At 33.9% G+C, this 21,664-nt stretch overlaps 2 protein-coding genes across 5 annotated transcripts in view; one reads left to right on the top strand and one right to left on the bottom strand.

Annotated features, from left to right (window-relative positions):
- Positions 1–16,211, bottom strand: part of LOC125675618 (synapse-associated protein 1-like) — a 30,352-nt gene extending 14,141 nt beyond the window's left edge. For 2 of the 4 annotated variants that reach the window (XM_048913377.2, XM_048913379.2), the window contains exons 1-6: positions 15,837–16,196; positions 12,920–13,002; positions 11,107–11,253; positions 10,725–10,864; positions 9,729–9,820; positions 6,073–6,138 (exon numbers count right to left, since the gene is read on the bottom strand). In XM_048913377.2, the coding sequence (XP_048769334.2) occupies positions 6,073–6,138; positions 9,729–9,820; positions 10,725–10,864; positions 11,107–11,253; positions 12,920–13,002; positions 15,837–16,098 (790 nt within the window). In that variant the 5' untranslated portion in view covers positions 16,099–16,196. Of the gene's footprint in view, positions 1–6,072; positions 6,139–9,728; positions 9,821–10,724; positions 10,865–11,106; positions 11,254–12,919; positions 13,003–15,836 lie in introns of all 4 variants that reach the window. The other 2 variants (XM_048913378.2, XM_056158779.1) reach the window with 2 other exon arrangements.
- Positions 16,212–16,431: 220 nt separating this feature from the next.
- Positions 16,432–21,045, top strand: LOC125675619 (proteasome assembly chaperone 1-like). The gene is made up of 6 exons (XM_048913380.2): positions 16,432–16,559; positions 16,744–16,853; positions 18,579–18,790; positions 19,100–19,298; positions 20,238–20,374; positions 20,551–21,045. Exons 1-6 carry the CDS (start codon positions 16,471–16,473, stop codon positions 20,623–20,625), a joined length of 822 nt encoding a protein of 273 aa, XP_048769337.2. The 5' UTR covers positions 16,432–16,470; the 3' UTR covers positions 20,626–21,045.
- The last annotated feature ends 619 nt before the right edge of the window (positions 21,046–21,664 follow it).

Genomic DNA, 21,664 nt, shown 5'->3' with positions numbered 1-21,664 from the left:
AGCCCTTAATTTCCTTATGAAAACTGGCGTTTTCCCAAACTGAGAAGTCCTTCAGTATTGAACTGATATTCAGCAAGGAAAACTATCTTCAAGATATGACAGTCATACACCAACACAGCCTCAAAACCTATTGAGACTTGGAAAAAATCACGCCTTGTTCAGATATAATACTACTGACAGACGGCTAAAAACGTTAAGGGAATTTCTTATAAGGGCGAGAAAGGGACATGCTAGCCCATGGACAATACTTTTCTGAGCAACTGATAATACATTCATTTTAAAACTGGTGCCAAATCATAACTTCCCAGCTGCAAAGAATAACTTCACTTAACAATCTACTTCTCAATGCAGAATCATATCTCATTTCAACACACAGCTCAATTATGATCTTGGCCTTGCTTGTCGCTATCCGTGAGCAGACACACAAGCACTTGATAAAAAGAAGCGTCCTTGTTACATAATATCTACAGGGAATTTGTTGGTGTAAATAAAACGTCTAGACTATTTTCTGCGGGAAATGTTTGTTTTCCTTTCTCTCCTATAATACATATAGAATAATACATGACAAAATCTATACCACACTCCATATCAACCCGAGACTCCAATATCAGCCCGAGGGTCGTAGGCCTAAGGGCTGATATTGGTCGAGGGTTGATATGGAGTGTGATACAGATTTTGCCATGCATTATTGTTTTTATTATATATTTGAAAAAAGTAAATTTTATGGGCTCATTAACGGATAAAAGTTAAAAACAGCGATTACTGTTTTGGAACGATTTAAGATATCTAATAATATACCGGTATATGACAAAAGACACCAATTCAAATAAATTGTTTAAATTCTTTAAAGTTGAACATTACTACTTGTATTTGTTAAAAAAAAATATCGACACATTTTGACCAACTCTATCAATTCCTCCAGTTCTCCAATTCTCCTCGCTAACGATTTCAACGTTCTCTCTCCCACCCCTATCTTTCTCTATTTGTTTACAAAATTATTCGTCTGTTTCCAAGCGGAAAAATTCCAAGGTACCCCAAATGAAAACTACAGAGGTCTTCCAGAAACGTACGATAAGGGGTAAAATAAAGGGTGCTGATAAAGGGTGCTGATAAAGGAAGCATGGCTGTGTTCATATCAAACATGCAGAAATCTTGTATTACATAACAAATATATAATAAATTATCATATTATAAACGATATTGGTTTACACTCTTACAACAGATTTGGAGAAAACAAAATCTACCAAAACATACCCTCTGTAACTCTCAGTCTGTATATTTTCTTTCTTAGATTAAAACTATAAGTTGTTGACAATTACCTTGTATACTTCTACTTCAACATCACAAATTTCTCAACATCATTCTTTCACCACCCTCTGTCAAAGGTTTTCATAGGGATCCGGGTTAGAATTATCCTCAGTACCCCTTTCTTGTCGTACAAGGCAACTAAATGGGGTGGTCCTTCAGATGAGACCATAAAACTGAGGCCCCGTGTCACAGCAGATGTAGAATGATAAAGATCCCTTCATGCTCAAAGGTTGTGAGCACAGCACATCGGCTTAAATTTTGAAGCTCTTCACCGACAATGGTGATATCTTCATATAAGTGAAAAATTACACTCATCCATGTTTACCATATTTTGCAAGTTTTGAATTATACTTTAAACACCATATTTCTTAATTGAAAAGATGAAGATAACGAACAGTGATTAATCTTACAACTCCTATAAGGGAATAGAAAGTGAAGAGTTGGGAAAACACGGGCTCCTGGAAACAGCAGAGGTGGGATCAGGTGCCTAACATGCTTTATTGACTGGTCATACCCGCCGTAGTCCATACGGATTAATCGGTGGTCAAAATCAGTGTGTATAGAACGGCCTAACAATTGGTATGAAACACGTCAGAATGATTTATATGAGCTGGGAAGTACATCCACCATTGTTACTTTGTACAATTCATATTTAACTGTTAAGGACAGTGGATATTAAAGGAATATTTCAAAGAATGTATATGTTTTATCATTGCCAAATCTTATATGTATATGCATATATATGATGAATTTTTCTCCAGAATACATTCTTATTCTTGCATTATGACCAACACTGGGTCATGACAATATAGCATGATCAACTAGAATTCTCATAAAACATTCCCATTGATTGACACAATACATTTTGCATGTATTTCAAAACTACAATTAATTCACATTATAAGAATCCTATATGATAAAGATAATTTCTCTCTCTGGATTTTTATGCACCTCTGGCTTGAAAGTCAATCTATATAAATTTTAAATTTCAAATTGTGCATTTGTTTACTTATAGTACACTTTCTTTTTTGTTAAAAGTTTAAAAAAAAGAATATCTAAAGAAGTTGACTTAAAATGTGAAACATATTTTGGATCATCCCTCTAGGAAATATGACTACACAAACAGGATTTAGTTCACAGTAAGTGAAAAATATTCAGTCATGATAGATCTGAAAGATCGATTCAAGAACAGGAATGGCCGGGTTACTTTAAAATATTATATATCATAGAAACAGCAGTACAAAACATATTGGAATTGACATATTAAATGTGGAATTTTTCAAAAAAAAACAAAAAAAAACACACCAAAAAACAAACAAACAAAAAACAGTGCATTAAGCACTTTTAAAATGTCACATGTATATCTTCAATGTTTTTTTATAACATTTATAATGTACAAGGTCTGAAAAATGTTAAGTAAAAACTGTGAGTGGAGTTGGTTACACAAAGTAGGCACCATGCTTAAAAAAATAAGACAAAGTTCAACTACATCATGTACATGTAAATTTTTCAAAGAATGTTTGATCACTTTCCAATGCTTCCATAACAGCTGTACAAGGTCTGAAGGATGTCAAATAAATGCTGTAAGAGGAGTTGATTACAAAAATATGTACTGTCTATTCTAGACATGGTAAAAAAATGACAAAGTTTAACTACATGTAAATTTTTTGAAAAATATCTGATCACTTTTAAAAAGGCACAAGCACATCTTCAATGTATCCGTAACAACTGTACAAAGTGTGAGGAACATCAAATTAGAGGTGTGAGAGGAGTTGATTACACAAAATGTGTACCGTCTATTCAAGAAATGCTTAAAAAATGACAAAGTTCAACTACATGCAAATTTTTTGAAAAATGACTGATCACTTTCAAAAAGGCACATGCAGACCTTCAATGTATCCATAACAATTGTAGAAAGTTTGAGGAATGTCAAGTTAGAGTTGTGAGAGGAGTTGATTACACAAAGTAGGTACCCTTTCACAGGGACACCTGCCCATCATTCACCATTCTACAAGCCATTTGCACATTGAGCAACCCAGCTAAAAATGTCTCTTTATGAATGCATGGAATTTCATCTTTATCAAATAGGAATTAACAGAGGAGAGAAAAAAAATGCAAAGGTGTGTTATGGTACAGGGCGGGACCCTAATTTCCTGATATTATGAATGACTGTCCTTGCTTGGAATGTTTAATAGGGGAGACACCCTACACTTGAACATTGTGTTTTCATTAAAACTTCAAAACAAGTACATGCAGAAACAAGACTTTAATGTTATATGAAATCACAACACAAAGGTTTAAAACTATAATAGAGTACTTGTAGAGTATTAGTAAAAGAGCAGCTACACTCTGGAACTCTCTGCCTGATACCCTCCGCCGTTGTCAGAATTTGAACACTCTTAAAAACATTTAAAAACACATCTTTTTAGACTTGCATATTATTAGTATTATAGGTGGTTAAATCTTTATGGTTTCTTTACCATCATTTTAACATGACTTTTTCAAGTGTATAATTGTATAATTTATTTCAACTATTGTATTTTATATCATTTGATTGTACGGCGTGGAACTTTTTTCATGCATATCATGTTTCAGATTTTAGTAATTTTACTTCACATTATTGATGTTTTTCTAGCATTGTTTTGATATTATCTTCTTAAAGCTATTATAATTTCCTTTTACTACTTTTATAACATGCTGTATCATTTTTATTGTGTGCAGCGCTTTAGAGTGGTTATTTATAGTCACATAGGGCGCTATATAAATAATTATTATTATTAAAAGAGCACAAGAAAGTTATGGATTTTCCATGACACTGATAAATTTTACAATGTAGAGAATATTTATTTTAGTACATAAACATTTCTGCCAATATGGAAAGAATTTATCTCAGGCCTTCAATAATTAAAATTAACACATATTGTTCCAATACTCAATATTTTACTTTCGAATTAGTTTTTTAGCAAGCAATTCATATTTGATTACCAGTTAAAGAATTGTTTCATATGGTCAATGGTCTAAGGTGCGTAACTCCATTATCAGCACACGTTTAACTGCAGTAAGTGGACATTTTGAACACCTTCCTCCTATTGCTTGATCTTAAGCAGCATTACCATTTAACTATTCAGTTTGAGATCATGGACTGATGCCCCCTTATTAACATGGGTATTATTTGGTGACCAATGAGTAACCAAAATGTGGCTCAAACTTTCATCAATCTTTAGAATCCTCAAAATAAAAGGAGACTTTTTATGTTTTACTGTTATGGAAATCCTTAAGCAATCAGAAATACAATTTTCGTCATGTTTTATGCTGATCTATATAGATCTTTGAGTTACCTTGGCTTATTGAAAGACCTTAAGAAATCAATAGAAACAGCTTTATGTAACTACCATCAGAGAAAGATCCCTGGGGCACTGAAGAAATCCCTGAGAGATGTAGAAATCCCTGAGAGAAACTGTAGAGATCCTTGAATCAAAAAGACTGTAGAGATCCATCAGAAAGACTGTAAAGATCCTTGGGAGAGATTGTAGTGATCCCTGAGAGATTATAGAGATCCTAGGAGACTGTAGAGATCCCTGTGAGACTGGCTAAATCCCTGAGAGACTGGCTAGATCCCTGAGAGACTGGTTAGATCCCTGAGAGACTATAGATATCCATGAGAGACTGTAGAGATCTTTGAGAGAAACTGTAGAGATACCTAAGAGAGACTGTAGAGATCCCCAAGAGATTGTAAAGACCCTGAACTTAGAGTTTGATGCAAAATAACCCCCTCCTCGCAACACATAAAATATTCCTTGGTTTATTTCACATTCAAGATAATAGACATTATAATTAGAGAGCTACTGAAGCATGATATCACAACATTATATTACATTCAATTAATTCCCAGTATGATTTATATATTAAACATTATATAATTTTAGAATCATTGGCTGGGAAAATTCAAATAGATATCAAATAATGAATTAAATACCGTATACAGTTTAGTTTTCTGATTTTAGCTGTGATGGCGTAAAAAATTGAAATAATTTTTTTTTACAAGTACGACCGTGTATTAAGAAATTATACGTTTTAGGTGTATAATGAATATTGAAATCCTTCAGTATTATTACCAACATAATGTAATTATGTTGTCGGTATCAAAATTTCATTCTGTTTAAATTGATTCTGAATTTACAACATTTCTAATCTTTCATTTATCGTGAAGATCGTTTATCGTGTTTTGTGTTTATCAGGTCTGTCGTGAAGATCGTTTATCAGGTTTTGCGTTTATCAGGTTTATCGTGTATCCTATCGTATCGTGCGTGTATCCTATCGTATCGTGCATGTATCCTATCCTATCGTGCGTGTATCGTGTTCTATTGTTTATCATGTCAAGAATAACATTGCGGGTACTGTATGACCTTGAGCACTAAGCAAAGGTTAGAATTTGTGGCACTCCAGCTACAGCTGGTGATGTCCAATTGAAAGGGACATAAAAATAACAAACAAATCGTAATCTGATCCTTCTAAAATATGCCAGAAGTAGAGTTTGGACCAGGATCCCACACACTTCCTCACTCACCACCTGTTATACTAACCCAAAACAGATAGTGTAAAGCTTAAGTAAGCTGCCATAAAAATCATATATTTGAAACTTCATGATGGGTGTTTCCAAACTTTAATTATCGGACCCGTTGATCCCATATTTTGTCTTGATTTTCTACCATCCTTCAGTTTCATATAAATATATGATTTCTATTTGTAATCTGAAATCCTGACCTTTCTCCTGGCTTCCTGTCGACGATCTTCGAGATCCATCACTGGATTTGCTTTCACTTGTGCTACCTATGATGACGTGTTTTATCAGATTAGTAAAGTGTGACATAATTATCATTCAAAATAAAGAACTCTTTTATCAAACAATCTCATTGCTGACTTTTGGATATCACATATTCAAATTCCAACATTTTTTTTAAAATCTGGCAATTTTTTTTTTGAGGCTACCACCACATACTGAAATCATGTTCCCTGAATGAAATGTTGAAAATAGTTTTACAAACTATGCATATCTTACACCAATGAAAATAGAACACCTTGTATTTGAACTATTTGTATTAATAAAGAACACATGTTTCGTCTATCAAAATGATAATTTTTTTGTAACCAGTCAGGAGCATAATAGAAATGCATTATTTGGCTCAGTGGTTGTTGAGAAGATTTTTCCAATATGTTTGTATGTAAAACTTTGATCCCCTATTGTGGCTGTATTCTACCCACTGGGATCATGATTTTAACAAACTTGAATCTGCACTACGTCTGAAAGCTTTCATGTAAATTTGTACTTTTCTAGCCCAGTGGTTCTTGAGAAGATATTGTGGCCACAACCTACCCTCAAGGGTCATGGTTTTAAAAACTTGAATCTGCACTATGTCGGGAAGCTTTTGTGTAAATTTCAGCTCATCTGGCCCAGTGTTTCTCGAGAAGATTTTTAAATGACCTCATCTAATTTTTACATTTCCGTGATTATCTCCCCCTTGGAGAAGGCATGGGCCTTCATTTGAACAAACTTGAAAACCCTTCACCCAAGGATGCTCTTTGTCAATTTTACAGGGTCATTTGATTTCATCAGAAATTTTCATATTTTTATATTTCCAGCCAATATCTATTGCATTCTACGATTCCATGATGTAAAAGAAGATGGCATGCACTGATTCCATTAAATAGCTGTGGCGGAAGACATGCAGCAGGTGCATAGACGTAGTATTTTAATTTTAAGAGTTATCTACATTTTTTTGGTGACATTTTTATCGACAAATGAACAATATTCCACCCTTTTTTGAAGAATTTCAATACTTTTCCTGGATTAAGCAACCTTTAAATAAAACAAACATTTGTTTACGTCTTGGTGCACATGCGAAAACCTGTGGTGCACATGGTGTAAAGTGAGGGGGTTTGACATAAAATTATGTAAAAAGGTTAACTAAAAATCACCTGTTTGAATTTTTAATGAAGGGAAAGAGTACCGTGTGGTAAATGAAGGACAGGAGCAAAGAGAGGTAACTCATTATGACAAAAAAAACCCACCCTAAACTTTTGTGCATTATTAGGTCTTTCCACCTTTCTGTGGAAAGACCTTTTGATATTGTTCTGTTTATTATTTGTTTGTCTTCTTTTCTTTCCGCCGCGAGAAGCTCTTGACGTTTTAAGACTTATCGAAAAACAATGTAGACCATCATATTTGACATCTCGAAACATGCTCAGATCTCACCCTGCGTATATGATCTTTGACCCCTAACGAACTTATGGGACTTTACGCAAAAAACCCTTGTTATCGGATCACCTCGATAACCGTAAATGATAAGAGCATGAAACTTTCACTAAATTCTTTAGTCCATCAAGCTGAAGCGTTGTAGTGTTTACTTTTAAGTTTTCGGTGATCCCTAAAGGGAGTTAATGGCCCCGAAAGTTTACGATTTTTACGGAAAAATTCAAAACTCCTAAAATATAAGTCGTATAAAGACGGAACCAACTGGAATGGAATACTTGACCTTTGACCTTGAAAACCAGGTCAAGGTCATCTGGAAACTTTAAAAATAAACACTTTTCATACAGTCTAAAGCATAGAAAGTACAGATAAAGTGTTGTATGCACAAGTAGTCACAAACCAACTTATTCCAACGCATTGCATTACGACTCTGAACTTTGACCTTTGTTCGATTTACAGCGACTTGCATAAAAATCATTGTTATCACTACAGTATGGAAACCGTAAATGGTACGAACACGAAATGTTCACTAAACTTATTGCCTGATCAATTGTAAAAGATGACTTCCGTTTTTGATGCTTTCTCGATCCGTAACGGGAATCAATGCCCTTGAAAGTTTTCGATTTCGCGTAGAAATTTACAACTCCTAAAGTATTTGTCGTAGGAAGACAGGACCAACTGAAGTGACTTCCCTGACCTTTGACCTTGAAAATTAGGTCAAGGTCATCTAAAAACTTTGAAAATAAGCAATTTTCACAGCGTCTAAAGCATATAAAGTGCAGATTAGGTATAATATGCACAATATGTCAAGAAGCAACTTAAGTCAATGCATTGCATTACGACTCTGAACTTTGACCTTTCTTCGATTTACAGCGACTTGCGTAAAAACCATTGTTATCACTTCAGTATGGAAACCGTAAATGGGACGAACACGAAATGTTCACTAAACTTATTGCCTGATCAATTGTAAAAGATGACTTCCTGTTTTTGATGATTCATTGATCCCTAACGGGAATTAATGCCCTTAAAAATTTTAAATTTAGCGTAGAAATTTACAACTCCTAAAGTATTTGTTGTAGGAAGACAGGACCAACTGAAGTGACATCCCTGACCTTTGACCTTGAAAATTAGTCAAGGTCAAAGGTCATCTGGAAACTTTGAAAATAAGCAATTTTTATACCGTCTAAAGCATATAAAGTACACATTTTTTTGTATTCAGAGACATTGTTTGAATGTCTGAAAAGGTGGAAAGACCTCTAATTGTTCGCGAACAATTAGGATTACTAGTTGTTTCTAATAATGTGTTTGCATTTAACCCCCAACTGCAGGGATCAACATTAACGGTTGTCCGATTGCCCGAGGCAAGTGAAAACCCAGTTCGGACAAGTGAAACTCGACACACACTTGCCCGATGGGGCAAGTGATTATTTGAGTAGGAAATGTGATTATTATAATAATTGTATTAAGCTTGATGAATATCAAATATTAGAACATAAAGTCCAACTCTATATATTGCTTTTTTCTTTATAGCGAAGGCCCATTCTAGTAGATGGTACTGTATCACCAATTGACAGAGAGAGATAAGAGTTACTGGTTGACAGGCTTAATAGATTCTAAAATATTTCAGACAACTAAGTTTTCCATTCAAACAAGTAAAACTTTGAGTTTTCTTGCCCGAAGGGAAAGTAAGAAGAAAAGTTAATGTCTATCCCTGAACTGGTTACAAAAGTTTTTTTTTATTTATGTTCTGTTAATGGTCTTAAATAAAATCTATCATGGAGATTTTCCCTTATAAGATGTAAATAACATTATAGCACTTGATTTCTAGACTCTTTTTCAGGAAAATATGAACTGATAAAGTTACTCAGCATTAAATTATTGAACATTTATAAATTTAGCTATCACACAAGCTATGTATAATCAACACTGTCAATTATGAAAATGATTATATATATATAAGCAATTTCTGTATCTGCACCTGATATGCATGTAAATGTATATGTGCATAGGCTTAAATATTTCATACTTAAGACAATTTCCCAACAATCGTATAAAATCGTATAAAATCAACTGATTTTAACTCAATTTGAAATACAGAAATGTTCGATAATTGTGAATCTATTGATAAAATCAATAAAAATGCTGTAATAAATGACTTCAATTCTCAAACCTGTTTCTTGTGCAAGTGAAGTAAGTTGTGTTGACTGTTTAATGAGAGACACTCGGTAAAAATAGTTCCTCCAAAATGCTTCCTCTTTAATTCTGAAAAAAAAAACCAAAGAGAAAAATCTTAAGAGTGTAAAATCACATAACATAATGATATATAACTCAAATGTAGGGCTTTATGCTTCATTTTGTACTCAATATTGTCATCTATGAACACACATTTGTTCTATGTTTATATTCTCAATGATAAACTTATCTTTGTAAGTGTGGACTTTACAATCAAACATCAACAGAAATACAATGCCAAAGTATTCTTGAAATATATGTACACAGCAGCCATGTTTTCCTGATCTTCAAATGTATGTACTAAAGGGGTCAAATACATGAAAGAATTTGCACCTAACACCATCCGTCTTAAAATCATTGCAAGATACTCTATGAGAAATTTATTTTGTATGGTTTTAAATTGATTATTTTAATCTTTTTCTTTCATTAACAAAAATTAGGAACTGACTGAGATAATACACAATTGTTATATACAAATTCACTGTATGTATTCTGCTTTATTTGCATTCGAGCTTTATTGCTTGTAATTTGAAACTACAGTGTATGAAGATAGATTTTGAGTAAGTCTAGTCAGATCTAGTTTTTGTCTGTGTGTGAATATACACATTTCACGAACTCCATGACCTACTTTGCAGCATTGTTGGATTTGTTGTAAAATATGTTTTCGTTTACTTTTTACCTTTTACTTGAAGTTCGTGTAATAAACAATGTTTACCTATATTATATGATGGTTTACTTTATGAGTTTAGAGTTTGTCCCTCGTGGACTATGTCTCTTTACTGTTGTTCAAATATGGAAACGATTACCAAGTATGGAGAGAGTGGAGGTCAGGTGAACTAGTATATTTAAATAACTTACAGGTCAACAATAATTTCATTTCATGCACTTCAGAGTATTCGTATGATATAAATATAAGTAATAAAATGATACATACTGTTTAGGAACCAACTCAAATCTCATTTTATTTAGGTTTTCATCTTCTTGTAAAGTTGCCATGGCAACAGGAAACATGCTCTCAAAGTCAAAATGAAACTGTACACCTGCAGGGGGATTTCTGAGGAAATTTCTCTTGTCCTGTTCAAAAATGAAAAGTCTATATAGGGAAAGAAATGCATATACATGTATAAGATTAATTAGGCCTCTTTAAGAGAGAGAGAGAGAGAGAGAGAGAGAGAGAGAGAGAGAGAGAGAGACTGACCTGTGACAGAGCAAGGATCTGTGTCTTCATGCTCTCCCCCTCATTATACCCCACCCAGGGAGACACAGCAGAAAGAGAAAGAGAGAGAGAGAGAGTGGAGGGAGAAAGTGAGACTGACCTGTGACAGAGCAAGGATCTGTGTCTTCATGCTCTCCTCCTCATTATACCCCACCCAGGGAGACACAGCAGCTTCTGCATTTTTGGATTTCTCCTTCTTCTCAGACACAAACTTATTCTGCTCCTTACTGAAATCTCCTAGGAATGTCTGAAGATGCAAGTTTCAATTAGCAACTGATTATCAGCTATTTTAAAAATAAATATAATATCTATTACATATCATTTTCCCAAGCCTCTGCTTGAGGTTCTGTGATTTGTATTTTTCATTCATGAACAAATGTGCATGTTGTTCATTCATCACCATTGTTCATGATAATGATTTTATGCATTTATTATTCACTATAATCATAAACCTACACTATAAATATAATTTCCCTATATATAATTTTCAATCTGAGAAAGTATGCATATTAAACGATGTGCATATGATATTGTTAGGTAGTAAAAAGATTCTTTAAAACTCAGGAATTACATTGTTCACAATATTTTTGTTTGAAAATACATAACACCTTTTTTGTCATTCGAAATATTTGTACCATACGTCCTTCTACTTATCAAATTCAGCTCCATGAAGGAGGTAATGTTTTCAGTCCTGAATACATGTATAAGGCATTTGAGTGCTTTTGATCTCTGAGATGATATTCTTGCTTGCCATTACCAGCTATAATCAGTAAAGTATCTAATTATCATCGCAAACCACACCTATTGTCTCAGTTCACCCTATGTCCTATAGCTGTGGTTGTATGATTAAGGAAGTCCTCAACTTCATGAATATTGATGTTCATATATCAACCAGTCATGGAGCTCCCTTAATTTTTTTGGATGGAGAAAAACCCCACTCGTGTGGCCCTTAAAAAAATAATCCAAGGATTGTTGATTCAGAAAAACTGACACAGCAGCCAATCAAAATCAATATAATTGATGCAGAATTTGCAAGCATAGCCTCTGTTGTTAAGGCAGGTTTCATTTAATGTATATAACTGTATACCTGACCTGCTTCTAAAAGTCTTATCGTTTTGGTTATTATTTGTAAACAAAAGCTGAAACTTTTACCTGTGGGTGCAGTCAATAAAATATCAAAATATGTCATCGTGAATGTGTTTTGTCATTTCATAAATATTCAAGAGGATGGAGGATTTCACTGATCATACAACCATGGTTTGAGGTAGGGTAGGTACTCCCGGACTCAATAAGCGTGGCTAGTGATGATGATGTCCAAAATGCCACAGGCATCATGGCACACACTATCAGCCAATCAAAGACAATTTTGGAGCTGGTGTATTTTTGCTAAATTGGGTCAGGTTGCTATATATGTATAGATATATAAATTTGTTAATCTTTCTTCGTAACTGTTGCTAAAAGACTTGATTAGCTTTTCACGAATTTTCTTTTTTTATTTCACAGACCATAAAATTGCTAAAATATATCTACAGCAGAAATAACCATATGTATGATATGCCCAGTGTTGAGTTAATGCTTCTAATACATGTCTGACATATGTATGATACGCCCAGTGTTGAGTTAATGCTTTTAATACATGCCTGGCATATGTATGATATGCCCAGTGTTGAGTTAATTCTTCTAATGCATGTCTGACATATGCATGATATGCCAAGTGTTGAGTTCATGCTTCTAATGCATGTCTGACTGTCTGACATATGTATGATATGCCCAGTGTTGAGTTAATGCTTTTAATACATGTCTGGCATATGTATGATATGCCCAGTGTTGAGTTAATTCTTCTAATGCATGTCTGACATATGCATGATATGCCAAGTGTTGAGTTCATGCTTCTAATGCATGTCTGACTGTACCTTTTCTTCCACCTCTTTGCTAATCTGCTTTGCTTTTTCGACTACTGTTTTCCCTGCTGTTTTACTGAATGAGTACAGGTAACCTAGAATTAAAACATCAACAATTTTCTGGTAGATTTTACACATCATATAATATTAAAAACATGATTATCTTATAATGATAGATCAAATATCCACTCAGTGCTGCATGTGGTAACCACTGGAAATCATATTTTATTCGCGAGAACATTATTTACGCACACATATAATTTCCCAAGACTAACCATTTGTGAAAATCTAGTTCTAATCTCATGAATAAACTCTTACACAGAGAAGACTTTAGCAATAATAATAATTTGTGAAAGTTGTATCTCATGAATATATATACCGTGGTATCCATTCAAAACTAAGGTCTCATAAAATGAAAGTGATCTACAGTATGGGGCTAGTTTGAGCTAATATATCCAGACTTGCTTCCTGCTAGTCAACACACTCTTCTACAGTATCAAAATTTCAGACCACTTTATTTTCAAAGATTGTTTAACATACCGGTACATGATTAATATTTGGACCATGGAGATATACCCATAAGATGATCTGTCCCTTTCATGCCTAAAAAATCTAGAGCTGTCCTAATTCATACATCCATGAAACACACCCAAAATTAAGAATATCTAAAGAGATGTACATCTTTGATCAAGACTTGTAAACTACAACACACACATTGCAAAATCACAGCATATATATACAAACATTTCATAATCCAAATCTTCATCCTTGAAGTATTGTGAATTACTTTCACTGAACTTCATGATATATCTTCAAATCAAGGCACAACAAGATAAAAACAAACCTCGAGCATCTGTAGCCAAGAAGCCAGTGTTGTTGATATTGTATATGTCACTTAATTGCTGCAAAAACATCTATTAATGCTATTCAAAAACAGAGTCACTATAATCAAAGCAGAAATTTAGTGCAAGTGTTCTGTAATTTTTTATAAAGAATGGGATTGAATATTCAATTGATATTAACACTATGCATTACAAATGTACACATGCACATAGGTCTTTATTATATCAAAGCAAATGGGCACTTAACTTCTGTTTTCAGTCTAAAATTAAAATGTCATGTGCCAGTGATCATGGTGTCTCAATGGTTTAAGCATTTGATTTGTGACTGTGAGGTTGTGGGATAGAACCCACTTATGCCTTGGCCACATCAAACAGCTAGAAAATGTCAATATAGGCAGTGACCGATCCTCTGCCTCGGAATCTAAAAAAGTAAGACTTTTAAAACGGAGACCCCATGTCACAGCAGGCACTGGCACAATAAAGAACCCTAACTGATCTTTCCTTGCACTCCATCTACAACTAGTGATGTCTCTACAACTAGTGATGTCTCTACAATAGTGAAAAATTCTCAAAGGGATGTAAGTAAACAAACAGTTAAAAAAATCTAAAATAAGAAATGACCAAATCATTCATCCAGAAAATAGAGGCCAGATGTAGTGTCTGAATCCCGAATGGTTTTGTGGATCTGATCCTAAGATCACTATCTTTGCAATACAGAGAATATCAAGTTACAATTATTGAGGGATGAACCGGTTCAAAAATTTCACATACTCACTCACCAAGAAAATATAAATCAGATACAAGATATTTGAAGATGCATCAACCAGAGCTAGTTACTATGGAATGGACCTGCTAGAAAAACTAAAAACCTGGTCACTTATTCTGAGAATGTATATCATACATGCTGAACTTGAATCATGAAAGGTTGTGTGCAACTATACATATGGAGACAATTATGATGCTGATGTACGTTAGGTTCAGGTGAGCTAAAGATTGGTTACAGCTGTAGTGAAGAAATATATGAATGCAGACATCACTACAACTCTTTTTGTTTTCATTGTTCAATCAGGCTCATGGAGTTCATACGGTATTTGTACAAGCTTAACAAATGTTAAACACCAACCATAAATAGATATCTGCATATAATTTACCAAATTTTTACTAGCCCTCTAGCCATTTTTATGTTTAAAATCAAATTGTCCAGCCTAATTCGAAATCTGGTAGTCTTGGTCTTTGGGCTAGTTAGTTTTGATAAAGAAGTATTATATATATGGATGGCATAGATGGACATGTTACTAACATGCTTTATTATAATGTATGAAAAGATGATTGGGAGAACTTCTGTACAAGCATACAAATCCCTCTGATAACCCCCCCCCCAAAAAAAAAAACAAACAAAAAAAAACAAACAGCTAAGAACCAAATAAATGTAAAAAGTACTAAAAACAAACTGGCATTTTGCTATATCTAATTCAAACCATGACAAACGTGGTTCATAATAAACATGTTAAATGAGAACAAGAGACTAAATACATTACACATGATGTCGTCGTATTATCAGCATGAAATGCAAATTGAGCTATAACATCTTAAACATTGATTTCTATGTTCGATTTGAATGTAATATTTGATATGTGATGTTTACTACCTGCACGTAACAGGATAATGTAATACTGCCAACATTGTACGTCATGCATGGATGAGCATAGTCTATACAGCTTAATTTAATACAAACAGAAACTCTAGTATACCTGCCTTTTACAGCTGTTTTACGTTTCCTTGCTGGGCCAAAGAACACGTGGAAAGTAGACAATGATAAAGAAACGTAAGCTTAGTAGGAGCCATGCTGTATGTACATGCAAGAATAAATTCCTCAAGCTCACCAATCTAGCCTCAGGCACTCACATTATCAAATGACGATAAAATACTTAGACACTTTCTACCATCCAGTGCTCAATTGTGACTAAACTGGAAACTAACATTACAAAAGTGGCTTCATATAGCTATGTCCTCACACTGAAATATCCTAAATCTGAACAGCTGATGTAAAAGATTACGCAATATTAAATAATGTTTGCCATACTTACTGCCCCATTCTTTCGCCGTATTGATTGCAGCAGCTGACGCATCTTCTAGCTTCTTTTCAAGGGATTCTTCCTCCTCCTGTTCATCCCCACCTGTCTCTTGTGAGTTATCGGACTTTGGCTCAGAGACGGACTCTTTTTCTTTTGTTTGTTCAGTCTGCGATGACGGAGTCTTTCCTTTCTCCTCCTCCGTTGACGGGTTGTCTTTCTCTTCCTCTTCTTTGTTATTCACAACCCCCAACCAACTAGTGACAGAGCTAAACATTGCTCCGTAATGTTTATGCGCAGTCTATCAATCTGTGTTTTGATTTTTTTTCTCTCTACACTAACCCAGACCGGAAGTGATGCAGGGTATGTTTATAAATAAAGATCTTAGTCGTAATGACGTTTGAAATTAAGGTTATACACAATTCACTTCATTTTTATTCGAGAAGAAACATTTTTCGAATTTATGAAACAAAATCTGCAACAAATAAAATAATTGCAAAATTCATTGGAAATGTGAAATTTAAGTCAATAGATAGTACACTATCAGTAAACTGCTGACGATATATACTCTTAAATTTGAACACTCAAAGTACGAATTAACCAATACAAGTAAGCACCTACTTAACATTGAGCTCACACTAGTTGTAGAATGGCAACATACTTTGGCGAAATTTTGCCAGTCATATCTAGGGCTGTCGATGATGACGACGAAGAGGAGTCGTTTGAAAATATAGAGACGTAAGTATAGTTTGAAGTGGAAGCACTGTCAAAAAAATAAATTAATCTGTACAATAATGAATATGAATTAAAGCCAACAAATGAGAACATGGATGTTGAACGCGAATTTACTCCGATATGTTTTTGCATTACGATACATCGTATAGTTAACTTGCAATGAGTATATCAAGTAGTTATTTTCAAGGTACGTGAAACTGAAATGGAAAAAGGAAATCGAAGAAGAAATGGAGCTAACGAAGGACCAAAAACTGCCTGTCGATGCCTTTGTTTTAGCTATTGGTCCTGCAGCAACAGGTTAACTTTTAAAAATACTTTTTAACATGGTAGTATCACTTTACATTTAGCAATCCAACACTGCATTTTATTTATCGCTAGTGAATAAAACAGAATGCTATACTTGGCAGTGATTCAGATTGGCGTAGGCCATCGGCAAATGGCTGATAAATATTGAAAATGGCCGACTAAAATTCCCCAGAAAGGCCAACATGGCCTATGAAATTTTCATTTTTCGGTCAGTACGGCCGATCGTTTTTTACTGTTTTTCGTCCACAGGAAAATAACCGCTATCCGTCTTGGTTTGTCATAATACAAGTACTCAATCGATTGTTTGTAAAGAAGATTTTAATTGGTTTTTGAAAAACTTCCCGTCCAATCAAAATTACTTTGAGAAAAAAATAAACTGTTGATCTCGCTTGTGTTTGCAACAATCAGCGGGGAACCAGTGTTGAAAAAGATGGCTTCAAAGAAGAGAGTCCGGTTTGATGATCATGATTGGCAACAAACCCTATTACATGTAAACATAATATTTTTTTATTGCGGTAGTTTATGCTTCGTAACTAGGAGGTCGTGACTTTGAGTCCCACTCGTGCCATAGCCGCATCAAACCTAAGAAGTAAACATTGTTAGTGATTGCTCCTTTGCCAAACGCTTGTCATTTACTAGATTTAGAAGTGAGAATCACAGGTCTTTCGGATGTGACCTTAAAAACGGAGGTACTGTGTCGCGGCAGGCGTTGGTACGTTAAAGAACCCTCACTGCTATGGCCCTGAGCACTCAGCATAGGTCTAAATTTGTGATACTTAACCTACAAATGGTGTCTGGATGAAAAACGATCAAACAACAACAAACAACACATTGCAACACAGGAACGACCAAGAAGAATTCCGAAACAGTTGACTGCAGTCATGATAATTAAATTGAAGAATTGAAAAATAAAAAGTCAGTTTAATTTTACAGTTTTGAGTTTAGTTTTTGAGGGCCTAAAGTTTTCATGGAGTTAGGCCAAAATGGCCTATAATTTTTGTAGCATTTACCGGTAGGCCCTCTGTCCTATCAAATTGCATTCCAATCTGAATCACTGAACTTGGTACTTAATAAGATAAGATGTTGAATAATTGAATATATGTTGATGACAAATGAACACAACTGTAATTCACATGAATCTTGAAGCATGCTCATTCAAAAATATTTCAACTGATAAATGTAGAATATTTGTATTGCTTACACTAATGTGAAGTGAAAAAAATATCTTAACTGAAAAAAAAATTGCTCCATTCACCATTAATGGATTCTATGAATGTATGAGTATGCTTGGATATTTAGATATTTAGAAGAAAGAAAAAAAAAACCAGCATTATTTTGGAGCTAAAAAGAGACCTTTTCAGGAGATCTAAAAGAGAAAAAAAATTCTTTCTGTGTTTGATGGCATAATTTTTATTTTAGTAAGAATAGTAAAAAATGTTTTTATTCACTTTAGTTTGCTACTCATGACTCTTGCCATATGAGCATTTGTAAAATTATGCTGCGCTGGCTTAATTGGAGTCAAAATAATTCAGAATATTTAATCAGTGATGTGAATGTCCATTCATGAATGTGAACATAGCTTAATTTAAATTTGCTCCTTTGATCAACTCGCTAGTTAATTACAGTAGCAAAATAAATGTGTGAATCAAAGCATGTGATTTTAATTTCATGGCAATGATGGAATTCTAAAATGTTGTAGTTTTTATTTTCCCATAGGTTTCACACAAACATATGTGACACACAAGAATTATGAGATGATTGGTGCTCTCTTTTGTGGGATGAAGGAGAATGATGTGAACACATTCAGTCAACACTCCCTCACAGACAAGACATGTTATATCTACAGAAAATGTGACTACAACAGTGCTCTAGTATGCGAGTGTAATTATGACATAAGACCTGAGTATGCCCATTCGTTCGTTAATCAGGTATAAAATCCACGAAAGAGGATTATACTTTAATCATGTATTATATCAAATCTTCATTATGAGATATATATTTTTATTATTCAATTCATGAATCTGTTGGTAGATTTTTAAACTTAATTAAGATTGTTTTGATATGTTCATCTATTATATGATTAAAGTACATGATGCAATTTTTTTAAAACAAATATTTTGTACAACTACCACAAATCTCTAAGCAAAACTGCTTTGTATTTTATTAATTAAACTGGTTCTCAATGTGACAGATTGTAGCTAGTTCTCAGTGTCAGTGATTGTACATGTTTTATTTAGTTGATGTCCTCTCTCAGCATAAACGATGGCCATGTTCTGGTTTTAAGTTCAGCTTTCACCAGTGAATACAAGTCGGAAATACCCACATCAGACATGAACCCTCCTTTTATGAGGGCTTTGAAAACTGTCCAATTTCTTGGGACTCCTCTAGCTCCATATCTGGAACAGCCAAACGTGGCAACAGGACTTCCTGCTCAAGGTAAGAGACACACAGTTCTACTGCAATAGATATGTAATCTAGATTTTGATCAGCGAGGTTTGCTGGTGATGAGATGCAATGCTTTTAAAAGTGATGCACAGAAGAAATGTGTTATCACAGCATAGAAGTCAGTTGTCATTTTGTTACACGTTTAGCAAAGTATGAAGGAAATACTCATAACAGTCAAGCAGGATACTGATAACAGGGGAATATTTAGTGACTGTCTTAAAATTTGAAGTCATTATTTCTGGTTTAACTTTTACAAGGAGCTGTCATTCCAGCTCCATCGTCACCAGTTAAACTTCGTTGGTGATCATTAAAACATCATTGATGACCTCAGATCTTCAGACAGAGTCTAGGGGTCATTACATGTATGAGGAAAAGATCAGGGTAATTAAGAAACTTGAATTGGAAATAATGATTATCAATACCTTGTATGGGAACATTTGAAAGTTCAGTCACTTGTTGGTGTGAATTGTATTTACATTGTACACTTTGCAGATCCCAGCATCACAGTGTAGAGTTATCAAAATCTGTTTCATACATAACTGTCATTTTGATGATTTACCAGTCCAGGCATTAATATGTACCATCATTATTTATTGGTCAAAATAAATGTTTGATGATTAAATACTTGGGACTAGTATATTTCGAGACATTAATATGTACTATCTATTTATTATTTATTGGTCAAAATAAATGTTTGATGATTAAATCCTTAGGACTAGTAGATTTTGAGACTCGGCAGTAGAATTTTCTTTTAAGGGGATGGGGGTGGAAAGATTATACATGTCTATTCTGAATCTCAGAAGAAAGAAAAACGTTACTCAAAAATACTTTTTTCTGGAATATCCATTTTCAGTTTTGTTTGATACCCACTAGACTGGAGACAACACATGTATATAAATCATATAATATGGAATTGAATTGATCTTGCAGTGCTGACTTACTGTCACATACACAAAATCAAGGCTGTGTTATATGTGTGTTACACAGACTCCATTCATCTTGACTTCGCCACCATGAAAAAATTTCAACCCCTCATTGAAGCCACTCCCATCAATCTGATCCATGAGGTATGGGGCTTTTTAATTTGGAAAAAAAAGTTTACGAGAAATTCAATGTGAAATGTTCAAGGTGAACTGTTATTGTCATAGATGGAATAACCAAGCAAAATGAAGATACGCTATAATTTGATGATGTATATTACTTGTTTAGTATCTTTAATGATGTTACTTATTATCAATTGTAGAAAAATTCCAAAGCCAGTGAAACCCTGAAACAAATTGTGGACCTGCATACAAAACACAGTACCCTCTACTTATAGTCTAGACTGTCATATAGAAGTTGGAGAACAAAACAAGTGATCTGTTCATGGCTTCCAGGCCTTTGTCTTCATGTTTAATTTTCCAATGTCATCATGTTCAGTTTTCCATTGTCTTCATGTTTATTTTTCTGATGTGTTCATGTTTGATTTCCCAAATTTTTCATGTTTAATTCCCAATGGTCTTCTGTTTAATTTCCCAATGTCTCCATGTTTAATTTCCCAACGTCTTCATGTTTAATTTCCCAACGTCTTCATGTTTAATTTCCCAATGTCTTCATGTTCAATTTCCCAATCTTCATTATCTGCATCATTTGTACTTGTACATTATTTTGTGGCATTTATCAGTGTATGGTAGTATTAATACTAGTACATGATAGATAAATGAGATTAAATCAAAATAAACTTTTGTCAATTTGCAAATACTGTTTAATCAAAACTTGATCTAATAGGTAATGTGCACTGTTAATTAACATGATATGCACATAGGTTCATGTTTCATTTATTGATCTACCAGAGTTTGAATACTGTTGACTAAAGTGTGGAATTTGAAACACATTATTTAAGGAAGTAGTCTCCTGTTTTTTTTTAACATGTGCATTGGAAAATAGAAACAAAGCAAGCATGGATCAATTAGCATAATCAGTGAAGATGGTATTAAATGCAGATACTGATATACTGCTCGTATTCAATACTACAAATGGAAATGACATTCCTCATATTGAGTAATTTAACTCATTCTTTTAAAGGGATTGGTTCACGTTTTTCAAAAGAAATATTTTTCATTTTTGATGTTACAAATTAAGAATATAACTCATTAGAAGTTGGCAACCCAAAAATTTGGACCATCTGAATGCAAAATTTTTAGCTTTGATTCTGTGTTATGTAAACAAAGACGCGAGTCTATTTATGTAAACAAACAAACCAGTGAAATGTTATAATTTAAAGCATCATCATTTTGTACAATCGCAATTTTAACTTTTAAATGACACATTTTACCTAAAGTGTACTTGAGATGGGATATATATAATAAACTTGGATC

Source organism: Ostrea edulis, chromosome 3, assembly GCF_947568905.1.
Source record: "Ostrea edulis chromosome 3, xbOstEdul1.1, whole genome shotgun sequence".
Taxonomy (NCBI): Eukaryota; Metazoa; Mollusca; class Bivalvia; order Ostreida; family Ostreidae; genus Ostrea; species Ostrea edulis.
The sequence above is the reverse complement of the archived record's forward strand: the minus strand, read 5'-3'. Positions and strand labels throughout refer to the sequence as shown.